Source organism: Seriola lalandi, unplaced genomic scaffold, assembly GCF_002814215.2.
Source record: "Seriola lalandi dorsalis isolate HSWRI2012SDOR001 ecotype SW California unplaced genomic scaffold, Sedor1 jcf7180002054898, whole genome shotgun sequence".
In the NCBI taxonomy this organism is placed as follows: Eukaryota; Metazoa; Chordata; class Actinopteri; order Carangiformes; family Carangidae; genus Seriola; species Seriola lalandi.
The window spans coordinates 964,166-983,649 of NW_019525450.1; the positions used below are offsets into that span (position 1 = coordinate 964,166).

A 19,484-nucleotide genomic window follows, 5' to 3' on the forward strand; every position below is an offset into this window, starting at 1 on the left:
AGTAAATCATTTAAGGGTTTGATCACATTCAATGTGTAACTCCCTCTTTATTACAAAATCATACGTGCAAAACTATTCCCACGACACTGTGCAGATTTTTTGATATTCTCTCCCCCTCAGAATCATGTTTTGTTTGACTGACATGTTGTAGGCAAAGAGTAGCTGTAAGAGCAGCTGTTGTCAAAGTCCAGTCCATCACTCATTGCCCGTGTGTGTTTTTGTACAATAACTGTTGTGATTTTGGCTGTGAAACTACACACACAGGATACCGATGTGAGGTATTTTTCACAGCACCCTGCAATTCCACTTTTATCCAATACCTGCTGGTGAGCTGCACTGTAAAAACTGTACAAATGAAAACAAGACTAAGGGTTAAAGGCCCTGAAATGTCAGCTTCATATTCTGAGTGATGGAATTCCATGGGAACAAAAATCTGTTAAAGTTGCAACAAGCTTATTATTATTATTTCAGTTTTTTTTTTTAACTCGTAATGAAAAACAACTTAACTTTAATTTTGATTGATGCTTACTTAGCCATGAACATTTAATGTTTCAAATAGTTATTTAAGTTTTCAGAGGCTGTAACAGCCATACTACTGTCTCTGTGAGGCTGTACTTTGGCTTAGCTATGTTTTTAACTAAATGCAAGTGTCACCATGCTTATATGCACAATGAAATGCTGATGTATAGCTGGTATAATATCTAGCATGTTCACAATCTTGTTTAAGGTGATAACATGCAAACCTAAGCTATTTAGAACTAAACGCAAATACAGCTAAGGTTAATGGGAATTAGTATTGGACAAATGAGAGTTTTGACTTGATGTTGGCACTTGAGGATTACCAAAATATTTGGGATACATCCTATGGGACCCATGAACGTTTGTACAAAGTTTTGTGCAAATCTCTCCAGTAGATTTTGATATATTTCACTGAATAAGTAAAACATTTTTCCAACATGTGGAGCTCAAGGAAAGGCTAGAGGATTACCAAAGTCACTGTGATTCATCATCTGGGCACAAAGGACATCTGTGCCAAATTTCATGTGCATCCAATAGTTGTTTATATATTTCAGGTTGACTGACTGTGTAACCAACAGTCAGACAGGAAGCAAATATGGCTCAAAACAACTTCTGGACTCACCTGAAGATACTGTTTCTGTCTTTGATCTTCCATCAACGTTTCTACCAAGAAAATTCAATCATCTTTGTGTTTTTCTAAGACATATCAGCCAATCAGATCTCATCATACCAGGCCTCCTCTGAAAATGTGTGGTTGGTTGGGTTTGGCTCACTGGAATAAAATATTAGCAATAAGAACTATATTGTGTTTAATTGGAAAATAGGATGTGTGAGGCAGATGCCTAGTCTGCCTATAGGTAGCATTGTGTCTGTGTGACTGTGTGTGCAAGTGAAAGAAAGAACAGGAGAAAGGAGAAATGGGAACAGAGAAAGAAATCGAGAGAGAGTGAGATGGACAGGGCACGCTCCCTGTGTGTCTTTGTGTAAGGAGCATGGTTGCTTGTACTCTGGCTTTATTTATGTTATGCCGTGTGATTCCATTGTGAGGAGCAGATCCACTGAGCTTGTATCCCCACCCTCCCACCAGCCCCCTTCTTCAGATAAAGCTATCTGGATCTGCAGCGCACCTTCTTCAAATGCATGTGAGCAGCTTTACTATTGTGGAGGCTCTCTCAATGTTCCTGGGGGATTCTGACGGTTGCATTGTGTGGGCTACAATGAGGGTGTGGTATGTTGGCACATAGCACCATCTCCAAAACCACTATTAAGATGTTAATGTTCACTGGCATAGCTAGCTTCAAGCACTGCAAGCGCTTTACCGAAAGCCGAAAGCTTACTTCCCATTGATAGTTTTACAATCGGCAATCGTGTTTAGTTCATATGCCTTTTTCAGAAAACAGGGAGGTCCATAAGTGCACATATTATATCTTGGGACATAAGCAGGGCTGCAACTAATGATTATTTTTTATTATACATTAAGAGTCATTCCCTACAATGGCAGTGAGTACATATTTGGTAAAAAATTGAGTTATAACCTTTATCTGACTTTCTGAAATCGGAAATTTCTACAGAGCCAGCATTAGCATTAACAGCTGTTTACTTAACAGTCTAGAAGAAACATTGTGAGTTAAGCATCAAACTCAGTTCCTCTACACACCAAGAACTGTCTCCAGAGGTGGAAAGTAACGCCATTGTTAACTCTCTCTATAACGTCTTTTTCTTCTACTGAAGTTAGTTGGTAATTTCACCTTTTCATGGTGTGCTAAAACAAAGTTACAAACCTGCATGCCATTATTTGAAATGCCAAAAACATTTCTATTGTTTAGATTTTTAGAAGAATAAGTCCATGGCGTTAATAATTGTAATTAACTTTATACGTCAAGGTCATTGTTTGATATAGGTGGCTGACTGATAGCCTGCAATATATGCTGAAGTAGAAGTTTTGTCATTCAGTTTGTAATGTTTTTGTTATTCAGTGCAATGCAACTTCTGTTACAATGAATGACAGGATCAGTGTATAGATAACAGATTTAGCATCTTATTTATATTTCAGATAAATTATTACTAACAAACATGTTTTAAACTTGAGAAATATTAATATATTAATATATTAATACATTTATGTATTTTGTTTTAATTGCATCATTTTTTTTTCTTAGATGCCCTCGAACATAGATGGTTGCAAGGCACAAATGAAGAATAATTAATACATTTTGGTTTAGTTTTAAATCTTGGTAAAACAAATTTAATTGTCCAGACTAATACTAAAAACACTGCAATAATTGGAACAATGACAATACCAATACACTCTATCCCTTTTTGATAAAACATCATTCAGAGTAACACACAATGAAACTAAATGAAACAAAACACATGTTTTGTGTGTGTGGTTGAAAGGATATTGGCAAAGTATAAAGATTTAAAATGACAGTTAATTAGTATTGGGGGGGGGCTGCATTGTGATCCTTAGATAGAGTCTTTTAATGTCATCTTATTATTGTTGCTCTTAATATTTTTGTACATAAACTGTTGTTACACTGAATTTTATTGGGTGAAAAAAAAAAGAAAAAAAAATGATGGCCATTATTTTTTGAAGGATGCGTGAGCAGAGAAAAACACAGATCCACTATGGGGGTCTGGGGGTATAGTCCCCCAAAGATTTTTTTAAGAATATACGCTACTAAACGCTAATTTCTAATGACTTTTTGGATTACTCCTGCTCACCATCTAATAAAAATTACAAAATTGACCAAAATAAATTACAAAGTATAAATTTATTAAGCACAAACGTGCCTTTATATATTAATATAATTGACCAATATAAAATAAGTATTTAAAACAATTTACACAAACATTAATTAATGATCACAAGCTAGCAAAATAGACAGCTGCCTTGTTAATTCATCAGCTCTATTGTATCCAATGTGTTGAATGGAGGTCAGGCTCGCAGCAAAAAACTCCTCAAAACTTTTATCCAGTTTTTCTGCTGATTTTAATAGGAGCTAGCTCGTGCTTGCATTAGCTTACAGGTTAGGTTATCAAGTTGATAACACAACTGTATCGAACAGGATAGTTAACATTGTTAGCAAGCTTACTCATGTCTTACCTCAGGTTTTCCAATGGGCAGTTTGTCTTTACCGTTAGTAGTTGTCTCCTCCGCAGTGTAGTAATAGCTGAGCTGCTGTGGTGCTGTGGTACCGCGGGTCAATCAGCGTGGGTCACAGTAGGTCACTGCGCATGCGTCGAGGCAGCCTTGATTGGATACCCCCCAACCCCCCCAGTTTTCGGTTGACTCCTGTGTAATGCCGTGGTTGACAAGAACCACTCACTACCCGATTTGCGTCACTTACAGCCTATCGCTGCTCTTGCTCTCTGTATGGACAAGGTTTCAGGTTTATTTTGGCCACCATTCCCACAAGTTGACAGGATTGATTCCTTAGGTAATATGACGTATGAAACCCTGGCTGTCTGAATCTGTTTTTATGAGACTGTCATTGGTTCAGGGGTGGAAATACTCAGTCACGGTGTTGGCTCTTTATTTCGCCCATCATATGTCTTGTATTAGAAAAAAAGAAAAAAAGAAAAAAAAGCATAATATGGATGTTAACAAGGTTAAAAACTTGATCTCTATCTGTGGTGGTCTTTAAACTGAGATGAACTGAAGATTGTCTCAGTATAGGGGTGCTTTAAAAAAAAAAAAATATATATATATATGTATTTATATATACATATATATATATATGCGGCAATTACTCGTCATTTTACTTCACTCTCTGTAACTAATGGAGTTTATTGGACATTACGATTACATTGAGACACATAATAATTCTATGAATGGGAATATGTTTCTTTTGTGTGTGTCTGTATGTATGTATGTATGTGTGTGTGTGTGTGTGTGTGTGTGTGTGTGTGTGTGTGTGTGTGTGTGTGTGTGTGCGCGTACGCGTGCACTTCCCAGTGGTGGTACCCACTGTCTCCAGCATGTTAGTTTTGAACCTTAATAAGCCTTTGCCTCTACTTGCCAGATGTGAAGGCAGGGAGAGAGAGAAAATGGCTTTCTTACACTTCAATTTCACGCATATTTTCTTTGAGGCTAATGAGAGCCTTAAATATGGTGCCAGACTTCAGGCTGCACTGTTGAAGGCTGACATTTTCACACACAGTGGCACCTTGTCACAGCGGATGAAGTCCTTCTACCTGGCTGTTGAGAGGTGTGTGTGTGTGTGTGTGTGTGTGGCTTTTGTGCATCTATGTGTGTATGTGTGCAGAAAAGAGGAGAATTTGGTACACTCGTCTGTACCATTCAGAGATGTTTGTGTTGCATGCCGGTGTGTGTGCTTGCCCATGTATGGATGTTTTTCCTCAGCATGGTATATTAAGTGGCAGAACAGAGCAGAAAAATCATACTTCAGGAACACAGAGCACTTGCTCAGCTCACAGTCTCACTTTGCTATCTTATGTGTGCTCTGTATATGTGTGTATATGAGCAGATTTTCTCATGTGTTCATGATATATGTGCTAGTGCTTCAACATTTCTTTCAGCCTAACTGTATTCCCACTCCCTTATCTGTGCTGAACATATACTGATTCTCATGTAGATCTCCGGACAGGGCGCAGCTCTCACAGATCTCTTCCCCCCACTATAAGCTTTAACTCTTCACTCCATCTGCTTTATCTATATCGGACTGTCGTGTAGCACATATCATCAAATTGATCGTGATACAATTCCTATTTAATCAACGCATCTGGACAGGGGGGAAAATATGAATAAATAAACACTTGAAAGGACCTGCTCATCCTGTCAGCACTGTTGTCGTCTCCCACAAAGCCTAAACAAATATGTCTGTCAGGTTCCTTACCTCTTTGAGAGCAGTCACAAAATGGACGTCTGAGGTAATTATAGAGCTGGGGATATGGAAGAGAAACTTTATGTGTGTATGTGTGTGTCTTTATACTTCCATATCCCATGTGGAAAAAGGAAGATGGTGAGTATGAAACTCAGCTGCTCTCTGGTTGTTCATCAGATAACATTGTGTATTTTAAATTTAGCCTATAAATGACAGCTTTGTGCTTTATGGGAGACCACCAGCATCCACTTCCCCCTCATAAAAATAAAATAACTTCTAGCCATTCGATTGTTTACTATTTCTGAGGTCTTATGTTGCAGACTCAGCCTCATATATATGCAGTATATGCCTTAGTTTAAACCACTAGAACAACAGAAGAGGCTATTCAAGTGCCCAACAATGATGGTGTCTGTTTGCATGTCTGAATGTCTGTGTGTATGAGAGTGTGTGTGCGTGCGTGTTTGCCTCCCACACGGCCCCACTGCTGCCACTCACTGTAAACTAGTCTGCAGCTCGTCACAGACAGACGTTGACACACTCCCAGTCTAATGTGCTCATTAGGGACTGCACAGCACACACATAATTGATAGCCATGACACACACGATGCACACACACACATTATTGCAAAAAACAGTTTCCTTTTTTTTAATGCTGCAGTAGAAAACAAGGTTATATGAAGTCATATAATGGGGGTTCATTGTCAAGAACAACAACAACAGAAAACGAAAGAACGAAATGAAAAAGACTAACGGCACAGAATGCATAACAGTATCTGTGCTGTTTACATGCCAATATTTTACACATAAGTTTTTTTTTTTTCTTTTTTTTTTTATTTCTCTACACTGGCAGCTGTCAGTTACTTCAGCAAATTAACTGCCAAAAATGTAGCAGAACTTGTCACTCAAGGGGTTAGTGTAACCATGGTTACCTTTCATATCCCAAAAAGATAAAGCTGCAGTGTGGAATCATGGCAGAGCAATTAGACAGAACAAAAAAAATAAAAATAAAATAAAAAATAACAATAATAATAAAAAAAAAGAAGAAAAAAAACACCAATCGAAAAGGCATTCAACGATATGAAACAACCAAGAGTGCTTATAAATAACAGTTTACATGTGAAATATCTTCATAAAGTAACATCTTTTTTTGTACAACCTTTAATATCTTTTTAGTGTTCATACAGCGGCACATGTAGAGTAGTGTCTGGTAAAAAGAGTCTTTAACCCTTTGAGCACGAGTCGGGAATAAAAAGATTCACCTGTTGTCATCCCTTTGTTACCTCCCTTTTTTTTCGTATCCTTTGATTAAATAACACATTTATAAAACTATTGTGCAAAACAATTTTATTTACGTCTTCATATAATGTGCACCAGCAGATAGTCATAATCCTTTTAAATTAAAAATATAGAAATGATGCATAATTTAGACAGGAATTACTTAATATGTTTTTTATATACATATTTTACACAGACCTGAATTAATATAGGTCCCTGATCGACCAAAGTAAAAGACTTAAGATTTCCTTTTTTTTTTTCTTTTTTACTACATACTTTTTTTCCTACAATGTCCTGTGAGCATCTTCCAGACAAGTATTAAGCCCAAGATGAAGACTAGCATTAGACTCAGCACACTCTATGTCTGGGAAACAGTTCATCGCAGATAACAATGCACACATTGTCCATCGAATTCTCAACAATAGCTTCAGTAATTCCCAATCTCAAATCTTTCAGTCTATAGTGTTTGGATCTTAGGTGTAGAAGTGCTTTGACGTACTCAGAGGGTTAAATTTTAAATGCTGACTCCAGCACAAAAACATTATTAAGAAAAAAAGAAAAAACAAAGACAGAGCGAGCAGGAGAGAGTGACAACATGAAGAGAAAAAATCATGGAAAGTGCAACAGATTTAGTTATAAAATGTTTAACTAAACTGTTTCATTTTATGCATGCAGCTTATCACACCCCAGTGATGCCAAAATATAAAGGAACTTAATTTCCATGTACACAAAATACATACCACTTCATTTTAGAATCTCTTTTTTTTTTTTTAAACCTTCATTTACTGTGTCTTCCCATGACAACAGCCCCCATCTGCACATTATGAAAAAATTCACTAGTCCTATCAAAGGAGATCACATCACACACTCAGATCATAAAATCGAGTGAGTTGGACCAGAGTGAGTCTACCCCACACTGAAACAAAGAAAAAAAAAAACTGCTACAATGCAAAATTTAAAACCATGTGCCAAAACTCAAAGCAGTAGTTGTATGGCATCTTTGTGCAGTTCCATCACGTTAATAATCCTTTCTTTTCTTTGAAAGAAATGTCTGTGAAAGGATGAAGAGAGACAGAGCAAGAAAGAGTGAGCCATTATGAAAGAGTGCAGCATTGTCCCCAGCCAGTGCTACTGTTTCTCCAGCTCACACACATACATGAGGTGGTCCTCGGGGGACTTCCCATGAGTCTTGCTCAGGTGAAGCTTGACCGCGTGCTTGCTCGCAAAAGTCCGGTTGCAGAGCTTGCACTGGTACATGGCCCCACTGTCGTCATCATCCGGGGAGGGTGACGGGGATTCAGTCGAGGGCAGCGAGGTGGTTAAGGACGAGGACAGGGACATGGGTAAGGAAGAGGATATGGATGTGGGTAAAGAGGAGGGTAAAGGGTGGCTGGATGAGTGAAGGTTAGAGAGCAGTTTTTCAGATAGTCCTTTGGTGTGGCGTTGTTGATGGTGTTGCTGTGATATCTGGCTGAGCAGCTGCTCCCCAGAAAGCTTGGCCAAGTCTCGCAGACGGAAGCCCAAATGGGATTCCAAGTGGCTGACGTAGGTGGATGGTGAGCGGATCTGAGAGGCGCAATCACTGCAGAAGAACACTGGGTGACCCGAATCCAAGTTTTTCAAGAACTTGGTGCCACCGGTTCTCCTCAGCTGGTATTTGACATTAGCCAACCAATGGGATATTGTAGTCATTGAGAGGCCAGTGAAACGGGAGATGTGCATTCTCTCTTGTGGGCTCAGGTCTGACATTATGTACTTGCCATCATTTGTTTGTCTCAGACTGGAAGCAAACTGGGCTTGTAGGATGAGGAGGTGTTGAGGGTTCCAGTTGGACTGGCGGCCTTTACGTTTCTGGGCTGGTGAAACATCTTCTGTTTCCTCCTGTGTAACACCTTCGATGTCAGAGCGTTCGGACTGGCTGGTAGGTGTGGAGGACTTGGAGACTGCTTGACTTTCCGTCAGGTTCCTCAGCATGTCAGAAATGTCTGACAGGGCATTTTCTCTCAAAGGGGAGCTGGACATGAAGGAAGCTACTGCAGCTGAGGCTTTGGTCATAGTGACAGTGGAATGGGGAGGAATCGAGGACGGGGTGGAAGCAGTGGAAGAGAGAGCGGTCGAACCCAGAGAACCACTACTGCTGTTTTTGTCAGCATTTTTGCCTTTGGTGAGATCTATGGGTTGGTCGTTGTTTAGATGTTGCTGGTAAAAGTAGCGGTCTAAGTGGTCATTACTGGGCTTTTTGGTCTGTGCTGGTGGGGTGGAAGCAGCCACAGCTGCTTTCTCTGCCAGACTGTTGCTCATCTTGAACAGCATGCTCATGGGGTCAAGGGAGGGCAGGGCAGGCTTAGCGGCCTTCCCCAGGTGGACGTTCATTACTGACTGCAGTGCGCTGAGAGGGTTGACGAATGGTTGTTCTGGAGGTGGATGGTCTGTAATGATAGCTGTACTTCCAGTCATGGAGGCAGGCAGGGGCGATGTCACAGCAGCTGACTCCACTCCATTTTCCACAGACTCTTTTATGGAAATATCTCCATTTGAATCTCCATGATTGGCTCCATTTCCATCGCCTACTACCTTTTCCACTCCATTTGTATTCTCGGGAGTTTTACAACCACCTGCTCTGTTTTCTTTGGGGGACTCTCCTCGGGCTGAGTCCGCTGCCTCGCTGTTGCAGGGTGAGGGCGTGGTACGTCTCAGAGGAGATGCCCTCACACCAACGCTGGGCTCTCTCATTTTCTCCTCTACCTTAGCCACTTTCTCAGTCACTTTCTTGACCAGTTCCTCCATAGCATGGAAGTTGTTTTTGGGCAATGGAGAGGTCTGGCGGCTGGGAGGGGAGATCAGAGGCTGGCTCTTGCCAGTGGGAGAGAGGATCTCCCCTCCAGGGAACATATATTTCAGGGGAGAGCTCTTCCCGGAATTGCCCAGAGAGAGCTTCATTATGTTTGGAAGCTGATAGGCAGCATGAATACTGGGATATCCACCCCAGCTTGGAGCGCCATTCTGTGCTTTATTGATGGCTGAGGTCACTGTGTTCTCCAAGGACTTGAGGATATCAAGACCCCCTTTTGGACTTTCATCCAGATCCTCTTCAGTCAAATAAGTGTATTTTGACGAGATATCAAACTTCTCCTCAGCCTCCTCCTCCATTCCTGCCTTCTTCTCCTTGTTGAGATTGTTACCGTTGTTGATGATGGGCTCTTTAGTGCATTCCTCTTCCTTCTCCTCCTTTTTTATCTCCACAGCCATGGCAGAGGGGGAGATGCTGGTTGGAGGAGGCACTGGGGCGGGTGGAGGGGAGAAGGTTGTGGCAGCCAGGGGAACAGACTGGACCTTTTCTTCAACTGTTGAATTGGACGTGGGGGCTGAGGTGGACGACTCTATAATGGGTTTGCCTTTCTTAATAGCAGAGTTGGTGACTTTAATAAAGTGTCCGGTCACCATCATGTGAGCGGTTAGCTCTTGCAGTGTGTCGTGAGAGCTGCCACACTCCATGCATTTGAGGATCTGTGACTTCCTGGACTCAAACTGCCAGGCATAGCTGGCACCGTTCTGGTGTCCGTAGCGGTTGTTAGGAGTGATGTAAGGGTTGGTGACCCTCTGGAGTATATCATTAGAGTCGCTGAGGGAGGTGGGCTTGGGCGTGGTCCCTCCATTAGAGTCAGGTGAGCTGGGGATGTCTAGCTCAATGGGGGCTCTCTTTCGAGCCGTGGAGATAATCTTAGCTGCCACTGGTGTAACAGGCTCTTTCAGAGGCACTTTCTGGTAGTGTTTTGTCTTGATCATGTGGACACTCAGGTCCTGAAGGGATTCAAATGAGTGCCCACAGTACATGCACTTCAGAACCTTTTGTGCATCCTCCTTCCCCTCCATCTCTAGCAAGGAACGCTTCCTGGGTTTTGACCACCGTTTAGCACCCTCACTATCTGTCTCGTGGTTATCATCGCGGTAGTGGCCTGTCTCATTCATATGCACCGTGAGCTCCACTAGTGTGTCGTAGGCTGCACTGCAGTCCTTACAGCGGAATTTGCTGGCACCAGTAAATATGGAGCCATAGAGCTTGGAGCTCTGCCGGTACAGCTGGACGGTACTGAAGAGGTTGGGTTCTGTAGACGCTGTGGATACGGCCACTGTGGGGTGTTGAACCATGCCCAGTCTGTTGTGTGGTTCTGTGAGGCCTGCTGGAGGGTTTTTGCCATAGCTGTCTGGTGCCAGTCATAGCCTCCACTTCCACAGCTACTGCTACTGCTGCTACTACTGCTGCTGCTGTGACTGCGAGGAGGTTTCTCTGCAGGGGGCTGGCTCAGGTTCAGATTCAGTGTAGACCAATATGAGTTGGTCAGGAAGGAGGTGTAAATAGCCTTCATCTTTTCTAGGCTGTCAGCCACAGACCCTGTTGTGGCTAATATGGCCTCATCTCCACTTACTGTGGCAGTGGCACTGGCAGCGGCCATCATGGCAGAGGTGGAAGACAGAGACAGAGCGTTTGAGGCTTCTTTAGAGAGGAGGATGTCGTCCTCATTTTTAAGCGGGGAGCTCTCAAAATCAGACATTCTGTCACTGGATTCGCTCACGTGAGACTCGCTGTCCAGCTCCTGACCAGAGAAGTCAGCAGCGTTAGGGGAGTCATGGAAGCCAGTAGATCCTGGCCTGTCTTTGAGAAGGAAGTCCTTGTCCTGACATAGGAACTTGGCAGCAGGCTCCTCCCCTTCCTGAGCTGAGTCATCTCCATCCAGGTCCTCATCCAACAGCGCTGCTTCCTTCTCATCTTCAGGGACATATGCTGCTCAGACAGAGAGAGAGAGATTTGTTAGAACCACACTGACAGCATATCTAAAGAAGATTCTCAATTTTGTATTCCCTTTTCATCACCAAGTGGGGAACTGATAGAAATGCAAGATTCTGGCATTCACACTTTCTCCAGAGGAAACAGAGCAATCATCCAGTGACATTCACAGGCAAAGTATTTCCTATCATAAACACTTGGAGTAATTCTGTTTCTAACTTCCCCCTTTTTACATTGACATTGTTTTCAAATTGGAATCAAGTCGCCACCCCCTCCCATTCTTTCTCTCCACCCCCAGGTCTTTGTTCTGTATTGCAGAAAATCAGAGACAGCAAGACAGAGAGAGAGAGATGGAGGATGGAAAGAGAAAAATGGAGGGAGGGAAAGGGGAAAATGTGTCTTCAAATAGAACTTGCCACCTTATTCTTCTCAAGGGGCAACAGCTTGAAATTAAAACTAAATTTGAAATTAATGAAGCACATTCTGGCGGTGGCATTCGTTTCTGAAGTAATAAATTACTTGTATCAACCTCGGAGACAGCGGTTCCTGTCTGTCAATTAATATGTCTTACGCTTCTTCTGCAGACTCTAATGCATTCCCTAACAGACACACTCGCCATTTAAATTAAGCATGCATTTTCACTCATTACACTGCTCAGCCCTCGCCTCCTCGTAAATAAAAATGAATGTATGTACGTTTGCCTGCGACAAATCTCTCCCCGCAAAACCCATTTGCTTCAATTACCAAAGATTAGAAAAAGTTTAGAGTTATTATTTACAGTTTAGCTTCGGGGACTGGGCTTGAGGCTTTCAATTTATATTCAAATCCCTCTAGTTTAAGATTAATACAATGGAAATCATACAGAGAAAAGATGTATCAAGACAAATCACAGTCTCGCCTCTTTGTATATCTATGAATGTTTTCTTTTGTTAATAAGTCTATCAAAAGGATAAAACAACATCAGATGAGAAATGCTGCATGCTCACACTTTTGAGATTAAGGCTGGATTTCTGAATAACAACTGAAGCTACGGCACACAGACACGGGCATACACAGAGCAGCTACGCTGGCAAAGGAGGTGAGTGTAGGTGTGAACATCAGTGGGCTTGTGCCTAGCATTCCTCGTTGTAACAGGTCATCACTCATCTAACATGGTATGTAAACACGGGGTGAGCCGGTCAGTTGGATGGGTGTGGCACAGGAGCACATACTCAGTCACAATCTAACACTTTCAAAGACACACAAACGGAAAAAAAAAAAGAAAAGTAAAACCGTGCACGGTGAAATTCCTTACACACACAACAAAAAGAGGAAAAATATGTGCGAGGTAACTAGGTTGAAACCAAAACTCTAAATAATGCCTACAGTTATGTGAGAGTAAGGGCTTGGAAACACAGGAAAATACGGGCTACCAACACACTTCAGCTTTTGCCAACTCCCATCTATTACTGAGCAGTGCAAGTTCTGTGTGTGTGTGTGTGTGTGTGTGTGTGTGTCTTTGTGTATGTGTTAGTACTGCATCAGCAGCAACACAGAGAGGAGTCTCTGTCATTGTCAAGCCACTGGTTGCCATCGGCGATGATACGACACTGCCGTGGGATAAACAGATGCACAGAGACACAGATATCCCAGAGCCCATCACACATCACACACACACACACGCACATGCTCACACATACACACGCGCGCACACACACACACACACACACACTAGTTGTACTGTAACTGCTGTAGTATAACAACTCTTTGCCTTCAGGCAATCTCAGGAGCTTCTCTGTTGAACATGCAGTCTGCTCCAGCGTTCAGTACAACAAAAAGCATCCATTTGAAACACTTCACACACGTTATCTTGTATTAAATGCTGTTATGTGCGGTTAAAAAATTGCAGGGTCACCTGATCCCTATCCACACTGCATCATTTACTGTTGTTTCTTTTACTTTATTGTTAAGTACAACAATCTTAAAACCTTGACGACCCATTTCAACTGTACGTTTTAACATTTATGGATGTAAAACACACACACATACACTCTACTCTCTCTCTCCCTGTCTCTCTCTCTCTCTCTCCCCCATTCTGTCTCAGAGACACATCCACCCGCTTGCACATACATGCAGCCAAGCAGACCCACATGTACATGCCATCTGTTCTGAATCAGCCAAAACGACAGCTGTTTAAGAGAACAATGCTCTGGCTGAGGAAACAGACGAACACAGCAGCCCGGTGCTCTCATCAAGGCCAAACATCAATGTGAAATCTCCTTTAAAACACAACACGCACACGCGCACACACACACACACACACACACACACACACACACACACAAACACACACTCTGTTTCAAATTAACTGCCTTTGTGCGATAAGAACAGCGTGTGTAATTGTGTGTGTGTGCTGATTTGTGTACCTTGTGTGTGGTATGTATAGAGACACATGCAGAGGATCAGGGAGAAAACAGCGGGACCGGGATGTGCTGAATGAAACCTCGGCGTGTAGGCTACATCCACCTACATGAAGCACACAGCTGATTTCTGGACTCGTTTGAGGCAGAGGATGTTAAAATAAGGAAAACATTTTGATGTTTAATAGGTTTAGTGTCACAATACATTGATACAATAACCTGCATTGAATCGGCTACAATGACAGTTTTCGGTTCATCCACAGCTGTATGCACCGTTTTGTGGCATTATAAAATATTGCAGACTGTTGATTGCATCCAGTTTAATATAAATATCTGCTTCAACATAGTATTCTTTTTTTAAATGTGTCATGTAGGTTCATTTTGAACCTGTCTTCTTTCAGCATGTCACCACCCACCAAAAGCCCTGCTGGCAGTTGCAAAGGGTGACATAAAATGGATATTATTACACTAATCTTTTTTTTTTTTTTTCACACACAACACAGTGATAGAGGCATTGATGTTTCTCTCTTTAGTACGTTCAGTCACGTTTATGTTCATGCAAATACCATTTGGAGTGGCAGAAGATGGACGTTTCAACAATGTATTAGATGCTTTTAACGTTTTGTTTGACCTCACTGCAAGCTTCACAAAATCTCCATCGCACCACACGGTGAATCTGACGCCTGTCCTGTGTAGTCAGCCTGTCGGAGCTGGTAGTTTATTGGTTATTGTGACAATTAGGGCTGAACAATTCATGGAAATATTATCGAAATTGCAACATGGCCAAGTGCAATATTCAAATTGCAGGAGCTGCAATTTTTATTTATTTTTTTGATAATGGTCAAATGTGTCAGAACAAACCATCAATGAAGCATTGTGGAGATTAGAGATTAGAAATCATTTCCTCCAGACGGAAAGGAACATGTTTGTTTGATACAAGCCCCAACAAAAATCACATCATTATCATTTTTATTTATTATTTTCTTCGTAAATACAATAATGTATTGTATGTATTGTAATGGTAACAAATCTGCATTTAAATTTTTCTCCAATCAGCTGAATTACCCTGATTTTTCCTCATATACCCTGGTATCTGCAGAAGTACCTCATGGAGTATAAGTACTCCTCAGTGGGAATCACTGATGTGTACTCCTCACATACCAGCAGACGTATTTGTTTTGACCCAATAGAAATCCACTGTAATATTCCTATTGGGTTCAAGAGTGTGGCTGTTCATTGTCCCTCTCTCCATTTTATTGACCAAAAACTCGATACAAAATGGTTTCACTGCGTTTGTGTGTGTATGTGTGGATGAGGGAACGGGTCACTCCGCACCTTCTCCGTTATTGTGTTTATTGTAGTAACAAATGCAGTCAAATAAAGCTGCAGCAGAATTTATGGTGCGAATCAAAGGGAAGAAGGAGAAAAGAGACACCACATTTATTATGTGGGAGAAGGAGAAGAGACTGAGGGGAGAGGAGGAAGAGGAGGGAGGAAGGGCTTGGAAGGAAGTCAAGACTAGGGCCACACACACACACACACGCACACACACACACACACACACACACACACACACACACACACACACATACACACGTAAAAAAAAAAACCACTGGCGTAGAAGAAGCCAGGGCCAAACACACCAGGTATGCAGGTGCTGTTTTAATTAGTAGAGAGAGAGAGAGGGAGGCAGAGAGGGTTCCAGATGAATTGTCAGCAGGGAGGAAGAGTGTGGTTTGATCTTGTTTTCAGGAGAACGGGCCGGGAGAGATTGGAAACCGAGGCAAGAAAGCAAACACCACAGTGGATTCTGGGAGAGGTGGAAGGGGCTCAGAAATTATTCTTGACATCTGAACAAAATTACAAATCTGTCATATAATAGCAAATGGAAGTAAATGATTGTTTTGGATTTACAGCCGTATCAGAAATACTTAGAAAGATTATGAAGTCTTGATTCTGAACTCTGTCTCTGTGCTCCTGTCTGTGAGGAAATGCTTATGCACTCTGCAGATGTTATGATGTTAGGAAACAGTTTATCATGCTTATATAACCACTTAACAGCCCTATCAGACACACAGGCACGTCAGCGTTGTTTGTTTACACTTCTGCTTAGACCTCGCAGTTTCAATGTGTGTGTGTGTGTGTGTGTGTGTGTGTGTGTGTGTGTGCGTGTGCGCGTGTGTGAGAGACAGATTGTCCACATCAGTCTCATGTAGGGCAACATTTTTGTTGAGAGAAAGATGCAGACAAGTCTCTTGGCCTGAGATGAAAGTGACACCCCCACACACACACACACACACACACACACACACACACATATCCCATTCAGATTTTTCCACATGCACCCTATGTGAGAGTGTGTTTATAGATATTTGTGTGTGACATGCATCCACCCTGCTGCCATTTCCCACTTAATGAGATCCTATAATCTCCACCCTCACCTCCCTCCTTTCCTCATTTCCATCCCTCCCCAATCACCAGTGCAACCCACGTTAATGAAGTTAATTGAATCTGAGATCGATAATGCTTAATTATTGTGATTTGACATGCACAGACAAATTGGTGGGGTGGCTTCTGTCTGCGTGTGTGTGTGTGTGTGTATGTGTGTGTGTGTGTGTGTGTGCAGAAAGAGCAGTTAAAGTGGCATGTCTCTCCATGGGATTGGTGAGGTACGCCATTGATCCCCAGAGGTGTTCGATCGACCCGGGCGCCTGACGAATTGAGCTGTTCCTTCACCCGGCTACATGACTTACCAGACTTGCAACATATTTACGGTATCATTGGAATATGACACATTGATAATCGCTTCTTCATGTTGCCAGAGACACATGAATACTTTATCGCGAGTCCTGCGAAAACCAGCATATGAAACTACAATGTGTCTGTGGTAATCAAAATTAACATTACGTTCCTCTACTTCAAGGGTATTCAATGCTCCAGCTCCAGTAAGGTAAAATGTGTATAAAATAAATGAATATATATATATATATATATATATATATATATATAGTACAGTATATATAATTATCCCTATATATTCCCTATCCAATAATATAATAATAGCTATATATTTTTTGGCATTTCTAGGAAAATAACATCTTTAATAAGTCATAACTTCATAACAGTCGGATTTTATTTTTACTAAATGAAATACAAAGTGTAGCTTGTTTTTCGTCTTCATGGTTAAGTCCAACAGTTAACCAACAGTCTCATCTCACATCTTAAGAACCGAACAGCTTTCTTTCTTTTCTTTCCCACTTTTTCCCCACTTATTTCTCCGATGTTGTCTGATTGGCTGAGAAGCATCACATGACCAGTGCCATAAAGGCTAGAAAAGCTGCACCGATTACATTAGAAACGCTTCGGCAAAATGTAATAATTGTCAGTAATTTATAAGTTCTATATCTGGGGACGCTTGGGTCTGAATCCGGACCGTGATTCACCTCTTTTGTGACCTCTGCTCTACTTTATCGTGTGTACATATAGAGTGATATATTCTCCTTAATATTTTAATATTCCTCATTTTCATAGAATCATATACGGAAAGGATTTCTACTGTTTTTGGGTTTAATTTCAGTGTTTGTATTGACAATATTGTACTCATCTTGCAAGATATGTTTTTGTTTGAGGTATCCCTCGAAAATGTATTTTATATATGTTTTTTTCAGGCCTGTATCTGTTTGTGCTGTATATGAATTATTTTTATATGGAACGAGCTCCGTACTGATAAGTGGTAATGAACAGCACGATAGTCCGAAATATGCAAAATGCCTTTCAAAAAAGCCGAGATAATATTAGCATATACAGCACATAGTGGCAGTGGTGTTAGCAAGAGAGAGAGAAAGGGAGAGAGAGAGGGAGGATGAGAGAGGGGAGATTAGATTTGGAGTGGCAACAGTTAGTGTGTCTGTCTGTGGCTGCAGCAGCATCGCAACACACTGGAATACTGCAATTATTCAGAAACACAGATCCTGCTGTAGCACGCTTGTGTATGTAAACGTAAATGTGTGTGTGTGTGTGTGTGTGTGTGTGTGTGTGTGTGAACAGTGTTAGCTTGGCTAATCATCTCCCCATGCCACTCAGCTGGGGAGCTGCTGACAGTGTATTTACATGCTGCTGTTACAGTGCCAATACAAGAGTGTATGCCTGGGCTAGAGAGCTACTGACACACTCACTGATGCGTGTGTGTGTGTGTGTGTGTGCTGTATTTATACACATGTAGTAGAGTGGAAACTGCTTATAGTGATCACAGTTATAGTGATCGGCTGTTCATATGGATCAAAACGCTCGGGACAGAATTATCCCTATACAAATTCTGGTGAAATAATTTGCTCCTAGTAATCGTGTTGGGTCTTTTCATAGTTGACAACATATGGAACAAAGAGTGTAAGACAGTTGTAGCCTTCTACTGCGAGCTGTCATACGCTTAAGCTATTTGTACGAAGTTTTAGAGCCATAGTGTGTAACGACCATCCCCACCTCCTCTCCCACTATACAGTAAGTCCAGTGTGTGTGAGCCTGTGTGTGAGCCTGTGTGTGAGCCTATGTGTGTGTGTGTGTGTTTGTGGAGTGTGATGCTTTCACCCTCATCATTCCGACCAGGCTTGGAGCAGCAGAGGACCATGGCACATATTATAATACTTTATCTTTAAATCAGTAAATTGCAAAGCTGTCCATTCCATTACTTTATATTCATGTAAAAAAAATACAAAATGTGTGGATGGAGGTCGGTTTGAACTGGACAGATGTGATCACTATAAGCAGTCTCCCCTGTATTTACTAGCAAATCTCTTTTTTTTTTGTACAAATCAAATGCAGCATCATCTAAAATTAGTTTGTCTACTTAAGAATGTCAACTTAACACCTAAGCACTGACTCTTATAACTGTGGGAATGTGTGTGTTGGAGTTGTGGTGAAAAAGCAGCGATTTTCAGTTATTTATAAAGAGCGGTAGAAAAAGTGTAAAGAACTGTGCGCCAACTAATTATCAAGTCAGTATTTTTCCAGCTAAGTCTGACTCTTGGCATCGTACAAGCACATGGGAGAGGTGAACATTTTACACCCTCACATACACACACACACACACACACACACATAGTAGTTCCGTAGCACTGAACCTCACATGTTTCCATCACTTCAGAGGACATTACATTGACTTGTATGAATTTCCTGGAGACTTATACAAACAGTAATAATATCCAACATTTGCCTCACACTAACCTAAACATAACCTGTGCCTGCGTATGTGTGTGACTTACTGTATGTCCCCACAACATGAGTAAAACAAGTATACACTCTTTCTCTCTCTTTCTCACACACACACACACACACACACACATACAGTAGCTCCGTAGCACTGAGCCTCTGCTTGACCTCTTATCACTGTGACACTGTTAGATAATTACGGAGAGGAGATGTAAAGGAATAAGTGAAATTATATTTAAAAAACAAAACAAAGATTACCATCAAATTCAACATCTTATGTTAAAGAATATGAGAGAAGCGGTTGAGAAACCAGTCAAAAGGTGGTCAGACAATAAAAAACCCTTACGTAAAAAATATACATATCTCCCATTAAGGGTGAGTAGTGTGAATAAATCATGACAATACTGGCTAAATTCAGATGACGCATTATGGAAGCTGAAATAGTGACTGAGT

General features: G+C 41.4%; 1 protein-coding gene across 1 annotated transcript in view; it reads right to left on the reverse strand.

Annotated features, from left to right (window-relative positions):
• Positions 1–5,985: 5,985 nt before the first annotated feature.
• The window catches only part of tshz3b (teashirt zinc finger homeobox 3b), a 41,690-nt gene continuing 28,191 nt past the window's right edge, over positions 5,986–19,484 (reverse strand). The window contains exon 3 of the mRNA XM_023429708.2: positions 5,986–11,424. Within this exon, the coding sequence (XP_023285476.2) occupies positions 7,770–10,790 (3,021 nt within the window). The 5' untranslated portion in view covers positions 10,791–11,424 and the 3' untranslated portion in view covers positions 5,986–7,769. The remainder of the gene's footprint in view (positions 11,425–19,484) is intronic.